Genomic DNA, 14,353 nt, shown 5'->3' on the forward strand with positions numbered 1-14,353 from the left:
TGCTAAGAGGCCTCCTCTTTAGCGGTCTGATACCAGGACCACATTTCTGCATGTGTCCCTGGAGAGTACCCTCCGGAAGCGGAGGAGCTCTAATTAGCACTATGATCTGACCTAGTCCAAAGCATTAGTTGGATTCAATATCTGGGAAGCAGGAGGGTGTTGTTTTTAATTTTCCTGAGACTTATTTCTCATTGGCCACCCAGGATCTAAGTTTTGATTAGCATGGTGTGGGTTAGAGGATGTTTTCCCTAGGTTTTAGCTTTGCATAGGACACTCACTTGGACTTGGTGAAGGTAATTCCTAATGTGGGCATGTGCACACACACACACGGTAAACTTCTGATAGATACCTATTGATTGTTACATTGGTGATGAAACTGAAAGCCAGAAAGATTAAGTGAATGGTTTAGGGTCATACAGTGTATCAGTTAGCAAAACAAAAAACACAATGTAGACCTAAAACTGAATTCTTTAGTTTCCCCTGCAAAGTATTCTCTTCCCCCTCCTGTATTCATGGTGAATGACCTGAGTACCTACTCAGGCCCTCTAAATAGAAACCTAGGGATTAATATCTGTAACTGCTCTTCCACTCATCCAGTTATCACCAAGTCCTGTGAATTTGTCCTCCTAAATGTCTTTCCTCTTCATCGTCATTATCTTAGTTCCTCTCTATGCTGGATTATTGCAGCAGCCTCCTTTTTTTTTTCCTTCTTGCCTCCTATCTCTGCTTTCTCCAGTCAGACACAGTATCCCAAAGAGGAAGTTTCCAATACATAACCTCACATCCCATTTTAAAACTTTCAGTGGCTTCCCACTGCCTACAGATCAGGTCCAGACTCCTTTCCATGAACCCCATACAACCTCTCTTTCCAGCCAGATGTTCTATTCCAAAGGATTCTTCTTGTTCCAGGCCCAGACCTTGCTCTTTCTTCCCTTCTTGCTTTGCATGTGCTGCTCACTCTGCCTGGTATGTCTCTTCTTCCTTCCTAAAAAACTCATACTTCAGGAACCCAAATTCACTTCCCCTGAGAAGACTTTTTTTTGACACTACAGTAATGTTAGAGGCTCCTTTTCTTTATTAAATCCAGGAACATTTTGGTCACACCTGTGTTATAGCATCTGTCGCACTGTTTTAAGATTCTTTTTCTCCCCCGGTAGATGAAAAGGTGCACACTATTAGTGACTCATTTTTATATCTCAGAGCCCAGCACAGTGCCCACAGGAGCTGTTCAGTAGGTATTGCTGAGAGGCAAGGAGAGAAGGACACACTCTGAGCCAAGGACAACAGGACCAGTATTTTAATTGCTTAATGAGTTCAGAACACTGTGCAAGGCTTAATGCTTCAGCTTGTATCTACCTAAAGCAAAATGATAGTAGAACATCTCTCCAAAGCAAGTTCATTTCCACCCAAGAGGAGGCTGAAAGAGAAGAGGGGAGGGGGAAGTTGGGATTTTCTGTCTTTCAGAGGCTCTTTCCTATAGGCTGAGGCAACACTTAACTAACTCCAGAAACTTCTCAGCTGATGTCACTCAGAAAAAGAATAAAAGAGGGAGTAGCCTGGAACTTTCTTAGAATTTACAAAGAGAACTACAAATACCACTCAAGAAGGAGTATAAGAATGCTTCACCACCCACTTACCCAAGCCCTCCCGCGCTAAACCGCTCTAATGCTAATGACCCCCCCCCCCCCCCCGCCCTGCGCGCCGTTTTCAGTCTATCTCTTAGTCTATCCCTTTATGGTATTTCTAAAATGACCCCAAAAGAGCTGATGTAAAAATATTCCAGTCCTTCCTTCACACCAGACAAGAGAGGAAAGGCATATCATTGTGGTTGGTATCTTAAGTGTATTTTTATTGTTCTTTTTATATGGCATTCAAGTTTAGTTGCAAGTTCAACAGGGATGTTATCCTGCTTCCTCCCACACAAATTACTCCTGCAGGTAAATAAGAACGAAACTAGCTCCGCCCCTTCCCTGAATCCTAGTCCCTTGGGAGCCTTTTTTGTGTGTCTGCAAAAACCTTCAGACCCATTGGGATTTTTCTTGTTCTGTCTTGCGAGAGATGGAGTTGTGGCGTGGAGTAGCGCTGAGGGTGTGACGGGGGAGGGAGGAAGCGGCGGGTGTGGGGGGCTGGGGATACTGAGCCACCGTGCGTCCGGGACGGGCGCTGGGGCCCGCCTCTTGGGAGGGCGGTGGGCCGCCAGCGGTCCGAGGGCGGGGCCGGCAGGCGGCAGTAGGGACCCGGAGCGCGGGGGGTGACCGGCCTCGCGCCGCAGGGCGTGGGCGGCGTCGCACCCTCCGTGAGCGCTCACCCCGCGTGCCTGCGTCTCCTCCGCTTGCGGTTTCTGGTCGGCTCCCAGCTGGCCGGGACTTGCTCTGAAGTAGGAGGAACCGCTGTCGAGCGATAAGTGCACACCGGGTGACTGATGAATTCTTAATAGGACTAACCTCTCCCGCCGCCCCCCACCCCCCGCCCAACCCTCGACACACACAGAGAAATCCTTCACCCAGCCCCCTCCCCAGGCCTCCTCGCTGGCGAGAGGGGACGCGGCCGCCAGCCTGTTGGGTGATTAACTCACCGTTTGTCTTTCCGAAAGTGTGCCAGGTGGATTCCGGCAGCCTGGCCGCGGCCCGGCGGCTCCGGCTCGCTGCTGACTGCGCCCTGTGGCAGGCCGGGCGAGCGCCGAGCGCGCGCGTCACATGCTGGCGCGGCCCCGAGACGGCCTTTGTGCCGCGCGACCGCCGGGCCGCCCGGGGCAGGCGGCGGCTATTGTTCCCCGCGGGCGAGGGAGGAGCTCAGACTCGGGGTCCACGCCAGCCTCCCCCCCAGAGTGTCCCCACGTCTGAGGACGGGTGGGGGTTTCCTTTGTGTGTTCTGTGCCCGCGACGGGAATGGCGCGTCGTTGCTGCCCCCGGGGGCCGCAGACGAGGCGGAGGGAGGTTGGTGCCAGCTCGACTACCTCGAGCGCCGCGCAACCCACCCGGTTTCCCGCTCTGCCCTTGCGGAGGAGGCTGGGAGGCATGCGCTTTTCGTTGGGCAGCGCTTGGAACAATAGAGTCATCAAAGGGCCTTCGCCCCGGCTCCTCCTTAGTCAGCGACCTCTTCTCCCTTCCTTCAAAAAGGCCCTGGCCCAACAGGTCCTCTTGGCCTGGTTTTAGGTCTGCTTTCCCAGTAAAAACATTTCATCTGTACCATCAGGGTTCTCCATGAGTCCTGATTTAAATGAGTCTCGTCCTTGGGCTCTTACTAATGTTAAAATCCTATTTTCATTGTTTTCCAGATAATATTCTTCCATAAAAATGATCCAGATTAGCTATCGGAACCAGTCAAGATATTTTGCCAAAAATAGGGACTTTTTGGGACGCCTGGGTGGCCCAGACGGTTGGGCGTCTGCCTTCGGCTCAGGTCATGATCTGGGGGTCCTGGGATCGAGCCCCACGTCAGGCTCTCTGCTCAGTGGGGACTCTGCTTCTCTCTCACACTTTCACTCTGTGCTCGCTCTCTCTGTGTGTCAAATAAATAAAATTTAAAAAAAAATAGGGACCTTTTGCCGCCTTTTGCTACTGCAAATGATTGGACATCCATTTTCATTTCTTCTTCCTTCATGTGGGAAAACCTTTTGTTCACTGTGTTTCAGGCTGGACCTGGCCTGAAAGTGGGTCCTTGAAGTACCTTTGTACTATTCCAATTTGCCAAGTGGTTATGAGACCTGAGGGAAGTGTTCAGGCATGGGCTTTAGGTCAGGTATAGGTAATCCGTTCGGTACCAACTTTAGGCCCCACAGATAAGGGCCTTTGTAACTGGACCGAAGACAAGGGAACAATGAAAACTAAGATTTCACCCTGTGTGATGATCTTGGCCACCAGCACCACCAATGCTGTGAGTACAGAGGATTCACCTACCCAGTCCTTTTTTCTCTCCATCCAGGCTCTCCACAAGAGAGATCTAAGTGAGCTGGTCCTCATAGCTGGTGAGGGTATGGCTGGCGACTCAGTCTCAGCTGTGCCCAAAGTGTCTAGGGATAAGTGTACTCACCCAGGCGGTAGTTATATCCTCTCTGGGAAGTTGCAGTGCCCGGAAGTGGTGAGGCTGTAGGCCTATGGGGCCTTCTGCCCCTCTTTGTATTTTTATTTAATACAAACTTCGGTTCATCCTATTTTTTTTTCTTACAGTTTCTGAAAGAAGGACCAAAGTAATGCCAAGAACTCCCAGATGAAGAGGACCTTCGTGGATCTGTAACTAGAATTAACCAATTCTTTACTTCAAGAGAAAGTTTCAACGAATTCTGAGGATAAAGCCAAACAGGCCCGTGACTGTCCCTTGAGTACTGAGTGTAAACAAGCTTCTGGCTCCTCCAGGTCAAGCAGAGAAACACTTTTCATTAGAATGTTGGGTTTCTTCTTTGTTATTCAAACGTACACCCACACATATCCTCTTCACCCTCCCTAATGAAAAACCTCAACAGATGGAGAGCCTAGGCTCCCAAGACTTATGGCTGAGGAGATGCACTTCACTCAAGGGTGGGTTGGCCGGTACAGAATGGGGGAGGGGGGGAGGAGAAATGAGTAGCCAGCGTAGGTAATCACTATCTTTTAATACTCCTTACAGATAGAAATTCAAAAAATCCTGTTCAGCAAGGTTAGCAGCCTCTGGGGCCTAGGAAACCAATTTGGCTGATGTGTCTCTGATAGGGACTAGGCTTGGGGCTGCACCAGGGGGGAAAGTACTCATTCTATATTCTCTCTCTCTCATTTGAAAGCCTATACAAAGAGATGGTACAAATGGATGCTTAACTTAATGATTCATCAGAGGCGGATTTTTCTCTGTCAGGTCCCTGGTTGAGGCTGAGGTCTGAAAGCCGGGAGGCAGAACATTTACTTAATCGCCCATTCTTACCACCTATCCAGGGGCCAGGACTACTCTTCAGACCTTTCCTCTGCAACTACCCCACACCCCTGGGTAGCTCAGTTGGGTCTCTACCCCACTCCAGGCTGGATCCTGAGTTTCTCCTGGTAGCCAGGGCAAGCTCTCCCTCTGCCTAAATCTCTTTACCCACCCCCACTTCCCATTCTTCAGTGGGCAATTCGTGCAGCCTCCTCTCTACTCTGCTTTAATTCACGTTTGACTGCCTGTACAGAACAACCAGGGGCTCCCAAACGGCTGCCACCCCCATCCATGGGCCTGGGTTTTAGACTCTGAGCCCTTTTCTTCAAGCCTCAGGAGGATCCCCCACAACCTCCCTGACCCCTCCCCTCCCCCCCCCCCCACTCCACCCTTCAGCGGTCTCTGTAGGGAAAAAAATTAAAAGGAGCTGATCAAGGCCTGAGCCAGAGAGCCACTTCCTCCCCTGGAGCAGCAAACGAGGTAACCTCCCAGAGACCAATACCCAAAGCGAAGCCCGGCCTTTCCTCCCGGCGTAGGCCCTCCGGTGCTATTGTGAGGCTCTACCCGAAGCCGAGGCCATGGGGAAGTTGCGCACACAAAAGCGCAAGGCTCCTGGAAGCCCAGGCTGCTCCTAGCGCCCTCAGCGCAGCGCCCGACAGCGAGGGGTCAGCAGCCTCGAGGCCTTGGGGCGCTCCCCATCGCCCGCGGCGAGCCTGTCTCGGGCAGAAGTCACGGGGTGGAGGTTCCCTTCGCCTGCCAACTTGCCCCTTCCCGCTGCCGGTCACACACTCGCCCACTTCCCCCGGGACGGAGAAGCCTGGGCCTGGGGCGCCATTGCCCAGCCCGTGCTCCCCTCCCCCACTCTCTTCTTTCTCTGCTTTTCCGAGACCGGGGAGGGAGGAGGCGGGCGCCTCCGCCGATAGAGCGGCTATTGTGACCCTCCCTCGCTGAGCGGGAACCCTACCGAGAGTGTACCGCCGGCGGGGGAGGAGGCGACAGTGTGTGCAGGCCTCGGGGTGCGGAGGGGGTGGTACTGGGAAATAAATAGACGTGTGCAACCTTGGGCATTTGGGCCCTTCAGAGGGCGTTTGGTTGTGTTTAGACTCCAGTGCTTCCTAACACTAATTGCAGGCTCAAAAGGAGCAGAATTTATGGCGAAGGCCAAGGCGGCTTGTTTATAATTTATGAAGTTTTAAATGGCTGTGCCGCGGGCCCTCCTCTCGCCCTGGCCGACGGCCGCGCGGGAAGCGCCAACCCAGACTCACCCCCACCCGGGCCCCCCGCCACCCTCCGCGCGCCAGGAGCGATCGAGTGTGCCCATCACATGGCACTCACGCCAATGACAGGAAAGAATCCGAGCTATTCTCAGAAGCCTCGGGGAACCTTTCTCCAAAGGTGAGAGAAAGCCGATTTGTCCCAAGCGAATTCCCCCACCCCATTAGAGAGGGGTGCCTCCGGGCAACCGCCCCGAGAGGGAGCCCCCAACCCCGCGGTTCTTTGGAGCCTCAGTGTGAGAGGAAGCTGATGTCAGCCGGCCTAGACACCGTTTAAAGTCTAATCCATGACACCCTAAACCGCAGATGACACTTGGGGCCTTCGCAGACACCCGCAGACTCAGCAGATACTCCTGCGGTAACACACCGCGCTGGAAAACGCCTGGAGCCATAATGCATTATGTATTTTTATTATTATTTATGGTAGGAAGAGATGAGGGAAAACCGGGCTGAATCTAAACAGCCTGATAATTCATCTATTTAATATTTAGCCAGTTAAGAAAGGTTGTTGTAATCCCTGCAAGGCAGCAAGCTCTTCTTTGACTTCCCTAATAGCTTAAAAAATAATTTCTTACAAGACAATTAGAAATTCTGCCTATGGATGCAAATTTCATAGAAAACAATTTTAAGCCTTGAAAGTGGGTAAAATATCCCTTTCAGTTGAAGTCATTTATTCTGTTGATACACTTCTACAACATGTATACTCTAAACCTGCTCAGATAAAGTGAAATTTAGCAAAAGGATAGTCCCCTCCCACCCCCAATCTAACATGCCATTTTAAAAACAGCACAAAGGAACAAGGAAACTAAATATTATTTGAGCCATCATTATTTAGCGAAACACAAACATCCAAATAGAAACGATTGTTGTTCCACCAGAAGATTAGAAGTTAAATTATTTCCACACAATGGGGATTTCACCTCGTGTCACGGGGGATGTAGTAGGAGTTGCATTATTTGTCAAACCAAATAGAGATGCGTGGGCCGACTTTGCTGAAATACAAAAGAATTGAACCTTATCTGAAGGCGCTTTCCAAGTGTCTCCTTATAGAGAAGTGGGTGGACGTTGTCCGCCCCTAGCTAAAGCCACGCTAATATTTACAAAATGGATATAAATCCTTGAAGACGTTTTTGCCCGTTTTGTACAAAGAGACAGGAATAAACAAGGTGTTTATACTTGTTATGTTCCATTAATGAAACTTTTATTACTTTACATCGTGGGGGAACGTTTGTTTACTTTAGAAATGAATCACCAACCATTGTAAAGGAAGAAGTCCTGACAGCATTTCCTAGAGAAAAAGCTTAGGTGCGTGTCTCCAAATGATCGTTCCTTTTTGTACACCTTAGCTTTTTCATAGCTCAGTTCTTCTTACAACTTGTGTCTTTTCTTTGATTGTCAGTTTTCTCTTAAAGTTTGTTTTATTAGCGCAGAAAAGTGAGCGCTGGCCTCCCCAATGTAAATGCAATCTAGAAAAGTCGATTTGTGTCCAAAAGAGGGTGGTGGAACCAGCACAGCAGGCACAGCACAAAGCCCTACCCAGATTATCCCGTCCAGGACATTTCTAGGCTTGCACCCTCAGATTCTCCCCCCTAAGATCAATGCTGCAATGTAATCAAGTATCCCCAGAACCAATTCGTGTACCAGATTCCAAATAAATGAAAAAAATATATATATGTATATCAAAGAGCCTATTTGGGGGCCTTCTGGGATTGTGCAAAAGATAAAAGGCAGAGTGATCTACTTCCAAGTGTGCGTGATTAACACAGATACACTTCGGACTGAGAAATTTTTTTATTCTAAATATTTGTTCAAATAGTACCAGACAATTTGAAATCAATACACTGTGTCGAGTGGTGAGGGCTGCGGCTGTTGAGAAATGAGTAACGGGTGTCGTGCCACGCCACGGGGCCGCCTGACTCTACCCAATGAAGGACAATTTGCGGTCTTAATCCTTTACATCAACTACAAACACCAGCCACGGTTACAACTGTTCAAAACTACTCTCTTAACTAGTTCAGACCAAGGGGACTAAAGAGGTGAAACGTGGCCCCCGCGGCCTGGGAGCGCGTTCCTAAGGTTGGCTGGAGAATTCTACAAATATACACATAAATACATTAAGACGAGGATAAATAATCAGGGAAACGAAATGACTCGCTTCAAATAATAAATACAGATCGTTGAGTCCGTTGCAATCCTTACGGGACGGGAAGGAGCATATAAATTAAGGTCTCCGCAACTAAGCTAGACTCGGGCCAGGCCCCGGGGCTGTCCGGGAGCTGGTCCCTCTGCAGAGCGCGCCGCCGATGGATCTCAGACTTACCTTCGGGACACCATTACCAGATTAGCGTCCCTCGGTCCGCAGTATATGGCACTGTCAGGGTTACAGAGGAGAATCCTTGCGGCTGATTTATGGCGAGTCACCCAAAGGAGGGCGCGCCTGGAGGGGAGGCCCAGTCGCCTGCGTCTCGGCCGCCGTTGGCCCGAGACCCAGGAGGCGGCGACCGGGCCAGAGCGAGGGAGGGGGTCACCGAGCTGCCCCGCGGGCCCCGCCCGCCACCCCAGCCACCAAAGCAAAAGAGGTAATTGCGCCGCGAGTTCGGGCCGGTGGCGGCCGCTACAGATGCGTCAGTTTGGGGGCCTCGGGCAGGCGTCCCTGAGACGAGTGGTGGGCCGAGAGATCTGTGTAGGTGGGATGAGGGTCGCACGGTCCATGGTGGTGGTTGCCGGGAATCTGCGCGGCGCAGCTGTAGTCCACGCTGGCCGAAGACGGGTGCGAGAGGTGGCCCAGGTTGAAGACGGGCCCGGACGCGGGCGCCATGGAGTCGACGAAGTTGCCACCCACGTACACCGGGCTGCCCTGCAGGTTGGCGCTGGCGAAGCCGCCGCCGTTGCTTGCCATGGGGTGGGGCTCGAACTCGGGCGCCGCGTAGCGCTTCTGCTGCGGCAGGCAGCTGCTGAGCGGCGCCGTGTAGGCGGCCAGGCCGTACATGTTGGGCTGAGATTTGGCGAAGGCGGGCGGCGAGGGCGCGTCGTAGGCCAGGCCGGGCACGGGCGGCAGCTGGCCGGAGTAGGCCACGTGGCCGGCGGCGCTGCCCAGCGGCGGGCTGCGCTCCGGGGACTGACCCGCCGGCGAGTGCAGGATGCCCTTGGCCTTCTGGTCCTTCTTGTACTTCATGCGCCGGTTCTGGAACCAGATCTTGATCTGGCGCTCGGTGAGGTTCAGCAGGTTGGCCATCTCCACGCGGCGTGGCCGGCACAAGTAGCGGTTGAAGTGGAATTCCTTCTCCAGCTCCACCAGCTGTGCGCTCGTGTAGGCCGTGCGCACCCGCTTGGACGCCGGGCCCGGCGGGCTCTTATCCTCGCAGCTCTCTCCTGGACAGGAAGGGAGACAGAGGAGATGCTGAGCGGGAGGGGAGGGGGTGGGCACCCAGGGCCCAAGCAGGGTGCTTCCCTGGCTCCCTTCTCTTCCTCCATCCCTGCCCCCAACTTAATGCTGGCTGGAGTGGGGGAGGGGCGTCTGAGAGATGAGACTCCTGGCGGGACCTCACAGGCCCCAGGCCTACCTAGGAGTTGCACCTGACCACCCCCCCAACCACCACCACCACCAATCTGCCTTCTGAAGTCCGATTCACTCTGCCGCCCCCTCCCCTCCAGCCTAGTCCATCATCCTGTCCCTAAGGCTAAGGCTGTGGAGGAGTTTAATGAGAGGCTAGTAGCAGCTGGTAAGGCCTAGCACCCCCTCCCAGCCCCCATTCAAGGAGGGCCAGACTTCTTTTGAACACTCTCCCCAGCCTCTGCGGGGGGATGGGGGAGGAAGGCACACCCCCTGTACCTCCCTCCTTCCCCCCCCACCTCCCCTGCATTGCTCTGGGGCTGGCTCCTGGGCAAAGCACCCCAAGAAGCACAGAATGAGGGTGGAGATCTTAGCACCTCACTCCAGCTCAGCTGCACCCAAGGGCTCTGCACCCCAACTCAGAGAAGTAATAAACCATAAAAATACTGCCCCTGACTTTCAGGGGCTCCGAGCCCAGCCTGGGTGCATTTTGAGTATTTCCGTGCTAGGAGCAGCAGTCTCAACACTGGTTTCCACTACCCCTGCCACCTCTCCACCGCTCGTCCGCTCCCTCCCTGGTTGTACAAATGGATATCTCCGGGGAGGGAGGGGCCTGGGCTTGCAGCTGGGAAGGAGGGGCAGAAGCAGCTTACAGGCTGGAAGGCACTTCCCCCTAGGAGCCGAAGCCCCAGAGAGTTGCAGGCAAACCAGAGACTTGATAAAAAGCTAGTTACATCCGAGGCCTCAAACTAGCCCTGGACCTGGAAGTAAATTCGTCTACCTGAAGATAAACTGCATCAAAGGACACAAGGCCAGGAAATTTTAGGAACCAATCAGGCTGAGCAGAGAGACGCAGCAGGCCTTAGAGCTCCTGGGCCTGCCCATCTTCTGCCACACACCCTGAATGGATCCACAGAAGATCTCAACTCTAGGGTCTCCCTTTTCAGGAAGAGAAACCCAAGGCCGTTCCTGTTTCAGAGCACATCCTCTTCCCCTAGGATACACCCCTCCCCATTGTGGATTTGCTGGGATGGGGAGAACTGGGCTGGGGTAGACCAAGTAGGGTCCATGGCTAGTTCTTGCAGGCTCTGGTTGGATTCAAGGGCGCCATTCTGTGGCTTTGTGATCTTGGGCAACTCTAACAGTTTCCTTATCTGTAAAATGGGGATGTTATCATATACCTACCTCAAAGGGTTCTTTGGAAAATTAAATTAGATAATGCTTGTAAAGCATTTAGCCTGGTTGTTAACATGGAACCATGTTAACATTCCACAGACTTTAGTTTTTATTAATTTAAGAGAGTGGGATTTGTGTGATATGGGCTACATAAGAACCCATGCTTTGAGAATCATGATACCTGACTTCAAGTTTTGGAGAGCTGTCGGATGGAAGAAGGAGCTGAGTTATGACCAACAGCCCAAGAAAGCAGACATTAGGTCAATATAAGAAAAGGCTATCTATTCATCACTGTGGGACTTGTCCAGCAATGGCACCAACAGCCTGGAATGGAGCACCCTGTCCCTGTAAGGGTATGGCTCCAGTCAGGGACACTGAAAAGAGAGGCCATTTCGGCATGAGTAGAAGTGTAGACCTATGGCCTCCAAAGCTGCACTTCTCGCCCTGAGTCTCTTGCTTCCTAGGTGAGCTAGCTTCTTGGGGTCATGCTGGGGGACTTAGCCCAGGATGGGCCCCCTCAGAGAGCGACCTGCAGTGGTACAGCTGTTCTTCTGCTTGGAGTTCTGTCGGGACTCTTTCATCCAAGGGAAGATCTGCTTGCTGATGGTGGCTGAGGAGCCAGACGCATTGGGCCCACCCTTGGCCTTCTTGGCAGGCACTCCACCTCCAGGATTGGTGGGCGAGGATGGGGGCAGGGTTGGTGGTGGAGGAGGGGGCTGTGGTGGCTGCTGCTCTGAGTTCAGGCCGGGAGGCTGGCTGCCACCACCCCCACCCTGGCTGTTCCCAGTGCCAGGCCGCATACAGCTGCCATTGAGTTCAGTTCCTTTGTGGGCTGGGGCTCTCAGAGGTGCCGAACTCTGGATGGAACAGGCGGAGCCCGCGTAATCAGTGTCCAGGGAGTTGGCAGCAGCAGGGGGTGGGTAAGGCTGATGGGGGGTGCCATAGCCGTAAGCGTCGGTGGCTTTGCTGTAGCCATAGCCTCCGAAGAGTCCTGGGTTTTCATAGTAAGCAGCCTTCTGCATCGTGCGCTCAGGAAGTTCCAGGGCCTGCTGACCCGGCTCAAATAACATTGACCACCACTGTCTCTTTCACCACCACCTCTGAGGTCTGCCGAACCCTGAGAGGGCTGGGGTGGCCCCAGGCTCCAGGTGACCTGTGGAGAAGAAAAGTGAAAGCCCCAGAGGGACTGTAACTGACAAGACAGTCAATATAGAAGGACTAGCCTGCTCTCTGCTGCCCACCCACTTCCTAGGGGGAGGAGCTGAGATTTTATGAAGTTCAACTTATCTGAACCCTTGGAAAAGTCTGATAAACATAAGAAAAGCCCTTTCCTTCCTTGAGCTCAACTCCATCCAAGAGAAGGGGCTTCCTCCCCGCCCCGACGCTATTTTCTTTCTTCAAGATTGTCAGTTTAGCTTTTGAAATGGCATAGAAAAGCACTTATGGCCTCATACATTTTGATGGCTGATTCTCCCACTGGACTTTGAGGTCCTTGCAGGCAAGGACTGTGTCTTATTCTTCTATATATTCCTAACACCCAGCCCAGTGCCCTGCCTGTAGTTAAGTGCAGTAAATGCTTGTTGAATGAGTGAGTGGATGGAACAATGAGTCAATCTTTGGGACACCCCACGGTGTTCATGAAAAAAGAAAGCTCTATAACACACTCAGAACAGCCAGAACTCTCAAAAAAAAAAGAAGGAAAAAAAAGTATCTCCCCCACCTGGTTTCAAAATCACAGCATCTTTCATGAAGACCCCAGTAGTCCACTTTCCAGTGACAGGGTGAGAATCCGCCCAGTGAACTCTGTGGGTCAGCCCTGTGAAATGTACTAGGAGATAAAAAACCAAGAACACTTAGACTCCCAAACTTATTTTGAGGCTAGAAAATGTTTTTTCTCTTTTGTCTACATTTTTCTAGTCCTCACTTTGTCCTCCACTACTTTTAAATGGATACTAGAAAGGGTGAAGAGATTTAGAATTTGAATGCATGGAGCATGGGTGAACATAGAATGCTTTATATTATAACATTATCATTTTTACCCTGCATCTATTATGTAAATATATATTATTACTGACCTCTGCTCTGGATCATCCATGGCACCCCACCTCCACCCACTCCACAACCAATGAGAGAACTTCTTCTGCCATGATGAATGGACCCAGAATTAGAATAAGAAGAAAAAAACTAAGAAAAATTCTATCCCTTTTGTGTCCTCTGATTCTTGATGGGGGTTTTCCTTCTCACCCACCCCACCCCCTTCTCCTGAAAGGCTCCTAAGGAGTTAAAGTATAACTAATACCATTCAACCACTTTTGTCTGCTTGATAAAGAAAACTCATAGGTCAGCTCCCTGGTCTTAATTCTTGATCTCCTCTTTCAGGCACCTTTCCTTCCTCAAAACTCCCTGGGCTTCCATCATGGTCATCATGATGGACCACATTGTCTAGACAACTTATGTGGCCTAATGGATTTGACCACTAGGATCAGAACCACTCCTCCCTTCCCTCATTTATCCTCCACTTTCACCAAAGAGCCCAATTTTTAAAATTCTTCATATTAGCCTTTGTTTGGTAGTATTGTTGCCCATTTGGTTTTAAAATATAAGTGAATCTGGCATTTATCTTGATAAGACACAGGCCCTTTTCAATGGGATAATAGAATACCAGGATGTGTTTTAGGAATTGTTTCTATTATTATCCTTAAATGTATGCAGTTAAGGTATCTACCTAAGCAAAGCTGGTCTTAATCCTTTTTCATTCATTTTCTATATCATCCTCTGACTATTAAAGTTCCTGAATATCAAATGGAAAGTTACATCCTCATCCTGTGACTAATATTTATGTGTTTGCTCCCAAGCCAAAGGACTGGGTACTCCAGGTTTAGTTGTTTCTGGACTTTTCTGGGATCCTGGTTCCAGTCTTAATCCGTGGGCCCTCTGGATGTCAAAATGGTCACATTTGACACTCAGATCACCAGAACTCACTGCTGCTTCTGTCATTTCGTTTACAACTGTGGAAGCGAAATACCCCCCCCCCTTACCTCCCAGGTTGACCAAGTTTATCTCAATACGTGGACAAATCACATTAAAATAGCTTCTTTAGGAACTGACCAGGTCTTTGAAACAGATGCCTTTACATATATATTTGTTCCTATGGCATATTCCTGGAAGAAGCTCTGTGTACTGGGTCTCAAAAGTGTAAATACTTGGCAGCTTCATGAAAAACCCCAGCGCCTGTTCTCCTGCCTCTGTTTTCATTGTCTTAAGGAATTTCAAGGCCCACTCAGTGATGAGCCACTACCCCAATGTCTACTGCCCCAGAAGCAAGGGCAGTAGCCCTCTCCTCACCAGAAAGGGCTTTGCAGCCTCCCCCCACATCCATATTATAATGCCCCAGAGAAACCAACTCTCCTAAAGCAGAACCCGAGAATATTGTTACAAAACTGGTTTAAAAAAAAAAAAAAAAAAAAAA

At 51.0% G+C, this 14,353-nt stretch overlaps 2 protein-coding genes across 3 annotated transcripts; both read right to left on the reverse strand.

Moving 5' to 3' along the window:
- Nucleotides 1-1,819: 1,819 nt before the first annotated feature.
- LOC118012676 (proline-rich protein 36-like) lies at nt 1,820-3,058 on the reverse strand. Its single transcript, XM_035008355.1, has 3 exons — nt 2,978-3,058; nt 2,576-2,763; nt 1,820-2,390 (listed from the first exon to the last, which is right to left on the reverse strand). Exons 1-3 carry the CDS (start codon nt 3,056-3,058, stop codon nt 1,820-1,822), a joined length of 840 nt encoding a protein of 279 aa, XP_034864246.1.
- Nucleotides 3,059-6,468: 3,410 nt separating this feature from the next.
- HOXD3 (homeobox D3) lies at nt 6,469-13,006 on the reverse strand. 2 transcript variants are annotated; one of them, XM_035007687.1, is made up of 3 exons: nt 12,605-13,006; nt 11,414-12,037; nt 6,469-9,527 (listed from the first exon to the last, which is right to left on the reverse strand). In XM_035007687.1, the coding sequence occupies exons 2-3, from the start codon at nt 11,952-11,954 to the stop codon at nt 8,770-8,772; spliced, it is 1,299 nt and encodes a 432-aa protein (XP_034863578.1). In that variant the 5' UTR covers nt 11,955-12,037; nt 12,605-13,006; the 3' UTR covers nt 6,469-8,769. The 2 variants fall into 2 exon arrangements, with proteins under 2 accessions (XP_034863578.1, XP_034863579.1); XM_035007688.1 differs by lacking the exon at nt 12,605-13,006 and having other exon boundaries at nt 11,414-12,059.
- Nucleotides 13,007-14,353: the final 1,347 nt, after the last annotated feature.

Source organism: Mirounga leonina, unplaced genomic scaffold, assembly GCF_011800145.1.
Source record: "Mirounga leonina isolate KUSES-001 unplaced genomic scaffold, KU_Mleo_1.0 Mir_151, whole genome shotgun sequence".
Lineage (NCBI taxonomy): Eukaryota > Metazoa > Chordata > Mammalia > Carnivora > Phocidae > Mirounga > Mirounga leonina.

Bases quoted from the DNA above. Each gene is read 5' to 3' on its own strand.
- LOC118012676 (XM_035008355.1), bottom strand. From the start codon at position 3,058: ATGACTCTATTGTTCCAAGCGCTGCCCAACGAAAAGCGCATGCCTCCC. The intron at 2,764-2,977 runs GTGGGTTGCGCG...GGGGAACAATAG, and splicing joins AGGGCAGAGCGGGAAACCGG to CCGCCGCCTGCCCCGGGCGG. The intron at 2,391-2,575 runs GTGAGTTAATCA...ATCGCTCGACAG, and splicing joins CACTTTCGGAAAGACAAACG to CGGTTCCTCCTACTTCAGAG.
- HOXD3 (XM_035007687.1), bottom strand. From the start codon at position 11,954: ATGTTATTTGAGCCGGGTCAGCAGGCCCTGGAACTTCCTGAGCGCACG. The intron at 9,528-11,413 runs GTCGCTCTCTGA...CTTCCTGTCCAG, and splicing joins GAACAGCTGTACCACTGCAG to GAGAGAGCTGCGAGGATAAG.